The sequence below is a fragment of the Ambystoma mexicanum genome, chromosome 1p (assembly GCF_040938575.1).
Source record: "Ambystoma mexicanum isolate Mex_15411 chromosome 1p, UKY_AmexF1_1, whole genome shotgun sequence".
In the NCBI taxonomy this organism is placed as follows: domain Eukaryota; kingdom Metazoa; phylum Chordata; class Amphibia; order Caudata; family Ambystomatidae; genus Ambystoma; species Ambystoma mexicanum.
This window is the reverse complement of record NC_090921.1, coordinates 132836196-132848968: the sequence shown is the minus strand read 5'-3', so window position 1 is coordinate 132848968 and position 12773 is coordinate 132836196. Positions and strand designations below refer to the sequence as shown.

The following is a 12773-nucleotide window of genomic DNA, read 5'->3' as shown; positions in this document are numbered from 1 at the left end:
ACAATCTCGCCACCCTTTTGTGCTCACGGGGGGGGGGGGGGGGGGGCTTCCTTTGATCTCCACCTGCATCCATCATCATCATCATACTATACGACCCGACTTCCTGGGGATTTCCAGCAGGCTCTGATTGAGGCCTAGCATGGAGAGACCTCTGTTACCACTCAAAAAACGACCAACCTTGGGCAATTCCACCAAATATGGGCCCACGAGCCCCGCTCACCACAGTTCCTCCAACACAGCGGAGAGGTGCTCGCAAACATTTTATTAAGTCGGACTGGGGTCAAGTGCCACTGGTGGATTAGCTTCATCCACATCTCGCGGGTCTGGATAGATCTAGTTAATTTCGGGATCTGTTTCCACGGTTCTCATTCTTCCTCGTCTATTACAACGCCCGTGGCCACCTCCCATTTCTCCATGTATGCGCTACGTGGAATGCCCTCTCCCATTTTAATAACCTTGTAGATGGATGCTATGAGGCCCCTGTCTCCCTCATGTGTATCTAGATATTTCTCAAACGGAGTCAAGGGACGTGTGCCTGCCTGTTACTGGTCTGGGTGGGACAACCAATGCCTCAGTTGCATATATCTATATCTATATCGGTGGGTTTCCCTCAACCCGAACTCAGCCTTACAAAGCTCGAAGTCCTTCAGCTTATCCCCCTCAAACATATCCCGAATCATCCGGCACCCCCTTAGATACCAGTCATCTAATGGCAAGGTTTTATAACCCGGTGAGAATTGCGGGTTTTCATAAAGTGGTGTGTAGGGGGAGGGAAAAGTAGTTATGTGTGCCCTCTCGACTGTTGCATCCCAAGCCTCCCCTACTGTCGAAGTGATTCGGCCCCTGTACATCTGAGGTGGTCTATACGCTTTCGGGAGCCAAAGAGCTCCCTCCAGGTTTCCGGCCACTATCGCCCTGTCCATAGGTCTCCACAGCTTGTCCCGGTCGTCCCTCTGCCAATCTCGAAGAACCCTTACCTGAGCCGCCAAGTAGTAAGCTCTAAAGTCGGACCCCCTCGACTGGTGAGAGTCCTCATAAGAACCGCGGCCACTCTGGGTCTTTTGTGGCACCAAAGGAACGGGTTAGTAAGTGTATGAAGAGTTCTAAAGAAGGAGTCAGGGACAGCAACTGGAAGAGCGGCAAAAAATATGGCAAACGCGGCAGCACCGCCAGTTTAAGAACATTAATGCGCCCTAACCACGAGATGTACAATGGGCCCAAGTCAGCTTGGACTTAATTCTCTTCAACAGTGGGAGGTAATTCGCTCGGTAGAGCTCCTCCACTGTTTTGGTAAGGTAGATCCCTAGGTACCCAAGTCCTCCGCATGACCACTTGAAGGCGTAGCCCTGCTTAATACTTTGCTCTGCGACTGATGACAGGTTCAGGCCTAGGACCTCCGACTTATTGGTATTCACCAGCCCCGCTACCCGCCCAAAGTGATCCACTTCCTCTTGCAACGCTGCTAGTGATGTCATAGGGTCAGTCAGTGTGAGCAACATATCGTCTGCAAACGCACCTATCTTATGGGTTCGCCCACCAAACACCATGCCCTTTATCCCCTCGTCCTCTCTTATCGCCTCTAAGAAGGGATCCAAATGGAGCACAGAGTAACGGAGACAGAGGACAGCCCTGTTTTGTGCCCCTCTCAATTTGCACTAGTTCCCAGATCCGCCCATTGATCACTAACCGAAGGGATGGACTCTGATAGGCCGCTTTTACTCGAGCCACAAATTTAGGCCCAAACCCCATCTTAACCATAGTAGCGAACAAGAAGCCCCACTCCACGCGGTCAAAAGCCTTTTCGGCATAAACCGCTAAAAGAAGGCCTGGGATCCCCCTCATCTGAGACTTCTCAACTAAGTGAAGCACTCTCCGCACATTATCAGCAGTCCGACGCCCCTTTATAAAGCCTGCCTGATCGTTATGTATCAATTTGGGCATGAGGGAAGCTAATCGGGACGCCAGGAGCTTCGTGTAGATCTTTGCGTCTACATTCCTAAGTGCAATCGGTCGGTAAGATCCACATTTCTCTGGATCCTTGCCCTGCTTGCATATAAGTGCTACTTTGGCCTCGTTCATGGAGTTAGGGAAGACACTGCACGAGCCAATGCAATTGAAAAGCCTAGTTAGGTGAGGGATTAGAATCTCTTTATAATTCTTAAAGAACTCTACCATAAAGCCATCGGGCCCCGGGGCTTTATTTGGAGAGAGCTCAGAGATCGCTTTCCTTACTTCATCAGTAGTTCTTTCCTCCTCCAGCTGATCCCGCTCATCCCTCGAGAGGACCGGGAGATCAACTCTATCCAAGTAAGCCTGCTGCAACGTGGGATCAGGGGAACTTGACGTATATAAGGTAGAGTAGAACTGACGGAACTCCCCCTCTATTGCTACGATATCTAAGTCTCTGGCCCCCCCTCCCCATTTATAGCTAATATCGTCTTGTGCTGTTCATTCCTCCTCAACATTCGCGCTAGCAGCCTATCGGCCTTATTAGCTTTCATGTAGTGTATCTGTCGCAGACGTAGTAGACTACGTTCGGCTGCTCTAGTTTGGATAAGGTTCAGTTGCCCTCTTAATGCACGAACTTCTTTAGCGGCAGCCGGTGTGTGCTTAATGGCCAACCTTGCCATTGCCTCCTTAAGTTTCTCGCCCACAATCTCTTCCCTCCTCAACTCCCTCTCTCTCCTGGCTTTAATTGCCAAAATGTTCCCCCTTATTGTGGCCTTAAGAGCATCCCACCATACTTGTGGAGAAGTATCCTCCCAGGTATTCTTTTCCACATATTCCTCCAGCTCCCTATCAACTTCCCTGACCAGGATCGGATCTTTAAACAGTGCTGAGGGGGTAGCGCCATCTCCATAGACCTGGAGGTCCCCGCGGTCTTCAGAGGATTAATGTCATAGGGGCGTGGTCCGATAACGCTATGGGGCCGAGAGAGAGCTCAGCGGTAAGTCCCAGTAGAGAGGCCGAGGTCCAGATATAGTCAATACGAGAGTGGGTCCTATGGACATCAGAGTAAAAAGTGTATCCCATGTCTCTCCCTTGTGTTTCCCCCCCAAGTGTCAACTAAGGCCAAGTCCTGGATTTTCTTTAAGATCTCCCGAGGGTCCGCCCGCCATACCCCATACTTCCCTGCTCCTATCCCTGGACGGATCCCAAGCCATGTTGAAATCTCCAGTTAAGACTATACGCCCCCTGGCGAAGTCTTTTAAACAGACAAGAGACCTCTGGAGAAAGGCATCCTGTCCAGTATTGGGTGCATATAACGTGGCAATGGTATATACCTCTCCTCTGCCCTCCATCAGCAACGCCAGGTACATTCCCAGATTATCTTTCTGCATAGATTTGATCGACAGGTCCAGCCCATCCTTCAGGGCAAGAATCACCCCCCCGCCCCCTTCTTACATGACTGCGTGGCCTGGTGGAGCCGGCCATACCCCCAAAATCTGACCCTCCATTGATCTTGTGTCTGGATGTGGGTTTCTTGCAAGGCAACTATATGTGGATTCTCCTTTTGTATGTAGAGTTCTAACTTTCTCCTTTTAACTGGAGAATTGAGCCCATTCACCTTTAACGATAATATCTTCAACTGGTTCATAATAAGTAAAGATGCTGCTCATAAGAACAAGGCCCAGTATGCTGTGCCCCTCACGCTTCGTGGTATCTGGCATCTTATGTATGGCCTGCCGGCTAATCTGCTCGGTCTTCCTCTCTGCTCCTGAGAAATCACCCCCCATCCCCTTCCCCAACATCCAAACCACCCCCTGGGCGGGCCCAGCTGGCAACATGCCCCCCTCATCCCGAAAAGAGCTGAGCCCCAAAAGTAACCCGGTCTTCCCCAACGCAGGATATCCCAATCCCATTCCAAGACACGCTCCCCTTCCTGAACCCATGTAACTGCATTAGCTATCAAATAGCCGAAACCAAAAGAATGCTGCAGGTGCCCTCCCCGGACTTACTTTGCTGGACCTCTTCTATGAGTGCAAAACCCCAGTTCCACCCGGGGTATCAGCAGAGGGAGACTGTGTGCGGGCGGGTCTCCCCCGGTGAGCCGTGGTCCGCCATCCGGGTGGAACAGGTCCTGGACCGTTTCCGTTTGATCATGTCCCACTCCCAAGGCTTGTCCGATCTGTCGCGACCGGGAGGGTCTCCTTGGTCAGCTAATGGGTGATCCTCAATACCCAGCAATTCCATGCCTTGGTCACATGTCGTGATTCTGCGTTGATGACCTTCCCACTCAAATGCTAGCGCAAAACGCCACCTATACCTGACCTGTTTCTCTCGAAGGAATGTCAAGACTGGCCGCATCCGCCGCCTTTTGTTGAGGTTTATTTGGGATAAATCTTGAAATAAAAAAATCTCACCACTGTTGTAATATACATGTTTCCTGCTTCCCTCGCTTTTCCAAGGATCTTTTCTTTTGTCGCAAAATTTTGGAAGGCCACAAGAACATCCCTAGGCCTAGCACCTGGCTCCGAGCGGGAAGGGCCAACCCGGTGAATCCTGTCGAGTTGAAAGTCCGCAGCCGCGTCCCTCTCAAGAAGGTCCCTGAAAACCGCCAGGGTAGCTTGTGCCAATGTTTCCAGCAGGTTCTCCGCTTTGCGCGCATCCTCCGTCAGCTCTTGAACGGCCCGTTCGTTGGTATCTACTCACTCTTCGACATGGCGCACATCCCGCTTTATATCCTTCAGCCCCTCAGCCAAATCCTCTGAGTGTCCATCTGTTTTTGGCTCGCCAACGTAATTTTAACCACCATTTCGCCAAGAAGCTGTCGAAGGGCTGAGGATGTAACATTCCCATCTTGACGGTCAGAGGGAGATACTTCGCTCTGCCCGTCTTCGCCATCCTCCGCTGCAAGTTCGCTCCGATGATGGGTTTCCTGGTCTTGATCCTTGGCCCAGAGTTTGGCCAAGGAGGTCTCTCGACCCCTCCCTATGCTCCTGGAAGCCAGGGTGTGGGGGGTCTATTTCTGGACATGGCGGGCCATCAGCTCTAGCCTCCACCTCAGAGAACTCTGAATCCCCCTCCGCCACCCGACGACCAAGAAAGCAGGAGACTCGAGGGTCCGTCTCCCCCACTTTGCTAAGTCCATGCCAGACTTCACGAGTGGGCCACCAGCGCACCCCTCCACCTGGAGGACAACGTGCTCCTACACCAGGCCGCGGAGCCTCCACTCGCTCCCTCCAGCTCCCTGCTGGTATCAATGCGCGCTCCAGCAGACAAAACCAGCAGCTTCCCCAGGCCCGAGGGTCCTTCACAGACAGAGTCTAGACAAGCCACAGACCCCTCATCCTGCGCCAGCGACTCCATGCTCCAACGTGTCAAAGCGTTGCCTGGGGCTCCCTCTCCATCCCCCAGCAGATGCACAGCCAGACCGTAGAGCTGGCCTATCGAAGTTACAAGGGCTGCACAGTCTCATTATCCAGTCAAAATTCACTCAGGGTGTCCCTGCAGGGGATCGCCATCCGCCGCAGTCCAGCGCTGGAAGGAAGCGGCAACAGCTAAAGTAGGATTTGGAGCCGGATCAATGAGAGCCACTTAGCTCATTGTAGCTCAGCATACTGTCATTTCACGGCTCCCAGGGCCTCCAGCCTCTCAGTACAGCTGCCTCCGCATCAGCCTCCAAGAGCGTGCAGCGACTCCACACCGGCTCAACTCCTCTCCCCCGCCGAACCAAAGCGTCCCTCCTGCAGCTCCCGGCTCACAGAGCAGTGCAACCCCCCCAGGCAGGGAGCCTCCACGGCCAACCATCCAAGGGCCGCGCAGGCGAACCAGCTGCCAGCAAGATGAGCAGTCAGGGCCGCCGAGCGTACCCCAGACAGCGGGGCCGATTTCTCCTCCACCGTCTGCTGCCAGGAGCGCAGACACGGCGGACACCTCCAGTCGGACTCTCCACTACCCTCCAGTTGACCCGGCCGCCCGGATCCTCAAGTTGCGTCCCCTCAGCCCGCAGGGCAGGCGCACCGAAGTACGGGAGCCCCTCCAGGCAGCTCCAATACAGGCCAAAGCAGTCGGCCAAGAACTCCTCCACCGGCAATGATCGCAGTTCCCGCTGCCGACACCTGATCACGGGCACAATTCTTCACCGATTTGCGGCCCCTCCTACTGTCGGCACGCTCCCCTTCCACACTGGGTCTGTCTCCCCGCCGATATAACTGATGTGTGAGCGCCGGGGAGGGCTATTAACTCACAATCAGCCGTTTCGGACTGCGTACAGGACAGGAGCTCCGGGGACACGGTGTTTAACAGACGGCAGCCATCTTGGAATCTTGTAACCCGTATATATTCTAGAAGTAGACATGGTCCCCTAACCAATCCCTCACGTTGATATGTTTTATGGTTTGCCAGGTAAGAGGAAGTCATAGATGACGCATATTGTGGTATAAGACCACTGTGCAATCAAGTTTTTGAGTGTGCAAGCATCTGCCTGATGTTTCCCAGTTGACCCTGCTTTATTAAAGTAAGTGTACTTTGCCATATTCCTTGAGCCCGTCTGGTTATTTCATCTGAGATCTTTATTGGTAATTACATCTAGCACAAGACGCTTCAAGGAGGAGCTAGAGCACAACATGTTACAGGCCCAACCTCAAGGCAAGACCATTTCCTAGGCCCAGAGACAGTGACCAACCCATCCGAGCACGGGGTTACCTCAAGGGCTACTGCCATTCAGCGCCCTTTTGGAAAAAGGAGGGTGGGGCCAGGACTGAAAGCACAGCAGGCATATCGGTGCGAGTGGGAACCCAATGTAACTTTGCTCTGAAAAATCTGATGCTGGAACAGAAGGCGAACAGCACTAATTTCATGGGCCAGGAGAGAATAGGGCTCATCCACCACCAACACACATGCACCCAGGATTTATGTGACTGTTCTTGCTGTGGCGGCTTTTTCTCCCTCGTCACAAGAGGCAGAGAAAAATTCCCCTATCCCTTGTACCACCCATAGTTCCAGAGCACCAAATAACATACAAATAAGGGTTTATGCAAGGAATATGTTTTCTATCACACTTAAGATGCCTTTGTGTATGGTGTCTTTCAATTTCTTCAACTTTTACAGGACCAACTAAATAACCGTGTTTGTTAAACTTCTGCAAATCAAGTGAACCGGACAGGGTGACAGGACAACATAATTAAAATCAGTCCAACTAGTGCTCAGCATTTTAGTACACGGGGGGCCTGACACTACTCATTAGGAACTGGGATACAAAACTGAAATACACAGGCAAAGTGTTCTAGTACTCAGTACTTTTGACTTAGATGTACAGGTTTGAAAGAAAAAGCCTCTACTGTAGTAAAACAAAAACACTCACCTCATTACCACGGGACTGCAGAAATGTCACTTCCTGTTCAGTAAATGTTGTCATAGAGATAGATTTTACCCGGTGAGGAGGATTCAGGCCTCGTCTACAAACGGATAAACAAATAGAAAATGCCAGCGCCATAAGAAATTGTCAGCAAGTCACCTCAGAGCAGCTTTAATTTCTTTGTCTTTTGCAGATTTCATCTGACAGTTTCTACATTTATACAATGAAGGGAATGGAAATTGTTCTTACAATCTTGGATACTGCAACAAGCATTTAGGCTTTAAAGGCCAGCATTCCTCAAAAATGAGCTTCTCTTTTATTACAAAATTGCATGGTTATTGCTATGCCAGCTATTTTGGCATAAATATACTATCAGTAATTAATTGTGAGAGGATGTCAAAGGCTCTTTCCAATCTAGGTTTGGCATTTTTTCAAGACATAAAAACTCATGACCGAGTAGGTCCCAAGAAAAATTTACATTTCTTAAATAACTCTGCTGGAGTCTCTTTTGTAATAATTTTCAGTTGGGCATTTCCAGAGTCTTCAAATCTCTACAGTTCTTGCACCAGCTCAGTTGAGTCTTCTATCAGTTGTGGAGCGAGAAGTCTGTTAACATTTGTCGAGGTATAGAGGAAAGCATTAACTGTCAAAGACTCCATAATCACAGTGATCACTAACTCCCTCACCCCCTTAACTGTAGTACCTTTCCCCATTCTGTAATGGCTTGGCAGGCAGAAGAACCATGGTCTGGAGAGTTGTCCAGAGCACTGCCAGAGGTAAAGATTAAATCTTAATCTTCCAGCGATCAACTGCAGTAATTTAAATGTGGCAAGGATTTCTCCACTTCCGCTCACAAAGAGGCTTCACATTTAACACTACTTGTGTATAAAAAAACATATGTTCCCCTTCCTGTTCTATCTTTTTAACATGGTCTACACCGATTTCCAGATCCAAAAGAAGTAGCCGGCTATGATACCTAGGTCATGTCGCAGGTCTATGAACTGCAACTACACCCCTCTCCCCCATTTGGCATCAGCACTTTGGGTAAGGCAGTGGTGGGCATCTCAGGAGCTCAGTAGACAGAACCCCTACTCACCCTTAGCCAATGTGCATTGTCTCATTCTTCGGATTGATTTTTCTTGCTCACCTCAAGACTCGGCTGGGCTCTACCCCTGCGCTGACACTGACTTGGCAGTACGCTATCTGGTAACCAGACTGCGTGGAAGGGTACACCCAGGAGAGTGCAAATCCCTTAGGCCGAAAAAGCATTTTGAAGAGCTCACACCCCTACCCCACTCCACTCACAGGAGCAACGTATACGTATGCGTGCCTAAGACACAAACTTGGCGGAGAGGGAGACTCAATAGACAACAGCAAGGTAAACTGCTAAGCTAATTTGGAAACCCAGAATCATGTAGTCTATGAATGATTTAGAATAAGGTTCCCAATGAATATGCTCTGTGCTACAAGACAAGTGACTTTCTTCTACCACACTTAGCTCTACAGATAAAGGGTGTATCAGCCACTTTTACTTGCTAATAGGTATATGCTGCCAAAAAATTAAAATAGGGAATACAAATTAGGAAACAGACATGTAGAACTATGTGCCCCTGCTTTCACCCAGACAGCTCAATGGATTTCTTTGGTCCACTAGTGCATGTAGTACCACAGGAAAAAACTGGTATTACTGCCTTTTCAGAAGAAGTAAACATGTATATTTTAATGTTGATGAATAATTAGGGGAAAAAAAAAGAATTACAAAAATATGTCTTCAGTAAAAAACATTTTTATTCATATGTAAAATACTCCCATTGGGGATTGGACTTCCATTAGTACTCCCGAAAAAATAATTGTACTCCAAATTTAAAAATAAAAGGGAGTACAATACTCCTACTTCCAAATCTTATCTGGAGCACTGACCCCCCACTAGTCCCAGGGTAAGTAGCTCATCACAGCTGCCCAGAGGCTATCTGAAGCCAAATGAAGCCTTATTATGGTTTAGAGTCAGACTTGCAGGCATGCATCCTAGTCCCAGCGGGAACAAATTAAAGTAAATAATTCAAGCAAAAAGGTAAAGTGCCACTTCAATTCTATACATACACAGCACAAACATTTCGCACTCGCCAAGAGTCAAATATCACTATCCAATGGCTAGTAGCGAGTGCATACTTTCTCCCATTGGTAGAGTCATCAGGGAGCAGTCTTCCAATGGCTCCTCAGCCAATCACATACACCAAGTGTTCGATACTAGTGTAGTGTCGGAAACTAGTGTAGTGTCCAGTCAAACCTGCCACTGTCCCCAAAATGTGTCACAAACAGTGGATACTTGGAGCCAAAAGCACGTGGCCCACGGTTCCCCTTACCCCGCGCAGTAAGTGAAAAAAGAACAGTAGTGGAATGTCACCTGAGGCCCAAGTGCCACCACTTATCCTTCACCCTCATGTCTCTCTGTGGTGCCACTGATTGGCAACCTCATTCCTTTGGCTGGGGTTTAGCTTGTTTACCCATTTATCTGAGTCACTCACTAAATGCTGAGGCATTTGACTACCTTAAGAGTCAGAGTTGCTCCTGTCCATACTGCATTGAACTGAACAAAAAGAAAACCAAAAGACTGTCTACCATCTCGGTCAAGCAAATGAGGGACACCTCTACTGCTGCATCTTCTCAGAAGGATACTAGGTGAAGGGCCTTACAAAGCTTACAAGGTTCCCAGACCCCATTCACAGAACATTTATGTTAGTCATTCCAATGACTAAGCTCCGTAATTCCTCCGGTCTCCTTTTGTTTATCTAGACCTCCAGTTTCTTCTCTTACATGATGCGCCTGGAGGCCCAGGGGCGAGTTGCGCCTTATAACATTAACAGAATCGATGGAACAGAAGGTAATCCATTTCTTTCTCTGCATCAGCAGGATTATGAAGAAAAGAACCATCAAGAGCTTCTTCACCTCCGCCGTGCCTCTTCAGCCAAGCAAAGGCAGCAAACAGCACTCTACATGTGTGGAAGGCCAGAGTTGTTGTTATTATTACCACTCTTGGCACCTCATCACACAGGATTGTTCGTTTTTTTGTCTGTAGCAAACTCGGGTTCTGGCTTCCTTTCCATACTTTGGCCACCTCAAATCCTCTCCCCTAACAACTTTCACAATATAATCTTCAAAAAGTCGGAAGTTGCTCGGAAGGAGGGTGAGAGATGGTGCCCCCTTTCAGAGGTTCCAGAGGGATTTTACACCCAGTTCTTAGTAATGCCGAAGACAAACATGACCAACCTATGAATCATTCTGGAACTTTTCTGCCAGGACCTCAACAATATGCCCTTTCGAGTTGGGGACCTTTTAGAAATGCTTTCCTGTCTCCAATGGACACCGGATTTTGAGTATTGTTTGGGCCTTTTAAATGAACACAATCTCCTCTGTGTTTAGGATTACTATGGGACACCAAACTAAACACATTCCGGAGTAAAAACTATTCCCAATCACTCCATTATACAGACAGACCAATGTGACAGGCTGTGACAGGTGCTTGATTTCCAGAGGATACTTGGCCTCGTGGCTTCCTGTGTGTTAGAGCCACCCCCCTTGCGTAACACTGCTTTACCAGGCTGCTAATTGGAATCACAAAAACAAGATCCAATCTATGGAAATCTCTATTTTCTCCAAGCAGGACTAAGACCACATTTGGTGGTGGTCATACCCGGTCAACCATTTTAGGGATGAAAGGGTGGTGACAAGAGGGGGGGTTGCGGACGAGGGAATGTCTTTCTATCAATGTCCTTGATGCCGAACCAGCTAGGAAGCTACTGTAACCCCGGAAGAAGCCGCACCGGGGATCTAAAAATGAAAATAAACGACAATCAGGTCCCCGACACAGGCCGTGCGGGGGATCCCAAAAATGGAAAAATAAAAAAATTGGATCCCCTGCACAAGAGCTGCGCCGCAGAAGAGGGGGGGGGAGAGAAGATACTAGAGTAAGGGAATCTTACTCTTAATCCAAATCCAAAAGGAACAAAAATACGATTGCAGGTGAGAGGATCGCTGGGTGTCAGTTGGTGAAACCCTGCAACAGGGTTCATTGCGCTCCACTCAACTGTAGCCCCAACCACTGCTTGGTCCCTGTAAGCACACTCCTCATAGACAGGGGAGCACCCTACCACTGCTGCTGCTGCCCCCAGGTGGCCCTCATTCCGGGCCACATTTCTTTACTGGAGGTCCCCATAGCAGGGGAGGGCATTGAATGAGTTTTAGATCTCCTGGGGCTTACTTTAAAAAGAAGGGCCACCTCCCTTACAGGTGGCACACTAGAACTCCCTGGCCACAACTGGCAGACTTGGCCCAGGTGGAGTGAGTAGTGTGCCCCCCCCCACCCCCACACTGCCTCTGAGTGCTGGGCTGCCCAGCCTACTTAAAGAGTTGAAGACTTGGGGCATCCTCACACTGTTGCTGCGGCTGCCGCCTCTGGCAGCCGCAGCAACAGGATGAGCGCCTCCGAATATCTCGCAAGGACCACGCCAATTCTTCAGTTGGCTTTACAACGGAAGGGGATTGAGCCGAACAGCCTGAAACAGGTCAAGATGCAACAGGTCATGTGTGGAGCCAAATCTCTGCCGATGTTACTTCTGCAGCTATGATTCAGAGAACAGACCCAGAGACCACCACCCTTTGATGAAGTGGCCCGAGAAGTGTGTAGTCTGGAGGGCGAGATGGAGGACAGTGTAAAGTTTAACAAGTCAACTGGTGTCTCTGTATGCTGCCCCAGACTATGATCTGCAACATCAAGTAGAGGAGTTGCGCCTAACCATCCAGGCGATGCAGCTGCAGAGGGTGCATGCCAAGCCACCACCTGTAATGACATCTGGGCCACCAGAGCGCAGGGGAGGCTCTACACCAGCATCCAGAGAGAGAACACCAGCTCTTCCGGTGCGCTCCTGAGCCACGTCAGCCACAGGTGAATCAACGGCATACTGCACCGCTCCAGCCTTGGCAGTTCTGCCATAGGTGTGGACAGGAGGGCCACACATTCCATATGTGCTTGAATCCACCCGATTAAAATCAAGCCGCTGCAAGGTTCTAGGCCTTGAACAGTCCAACACACACGATGGTGGAAACGTCAGCAAGGACCAGGAAGCGGAGCATCTGAATCCTCAATACTACTATGCTCCAATCGAGCAGAGGCGAAAACCAACAAGTCTGCACCATCAGACAGGCCCAAGGCTGCAATGACACCACCGGTGAGCAAGTCATCTGGGAACCAGCATCCTCCCAGACCAGCTAGTCCACCCGAGAGGAAGACCACTTGTAGTCACTACCAGTAAGCGCAGCACCCGAACATCATGGGCGATACCTGATGGCTCGTAGGACCACCCGCCGTTGTGAAAATTGCCATCGCTGGTCGACTGGCACAAGCGCTTCTGGATAGCGGCCCACAGGTGACCAGCGTTTGCCATGTACCTGGAGTCAGCGCCATAGACAACCTGGC

The 12773-nt window shown here is 49.8% G+C and overlaps 1 protein-coding gene across 3 annotated transcripts in view; it reads right to left on the bottom strand.

Annotated features, from left to right (window-relative positions):
- The window catches only part of AGFG2 (ArfGAP with FG repeats 2), a 1592250-nt gene that overhangs the window by 1352866 nt on the left and 226611 nt on the right, over positions 1-12773 (bottom strand). For all 3 annotated transcript variants that reach the window (XM_069644975.1, XM_069644984.1, XM_069644992.1), the window contains one exon: positions 7307-7400. In XM_069644975.1, the coding sequence (XP_069501076.1) occupies positions 7307-7400 (94 nt within the window). Of the gene's footprint in view, positions 1-7306; positions 7401-12773 lie in introns of those variants that run through there.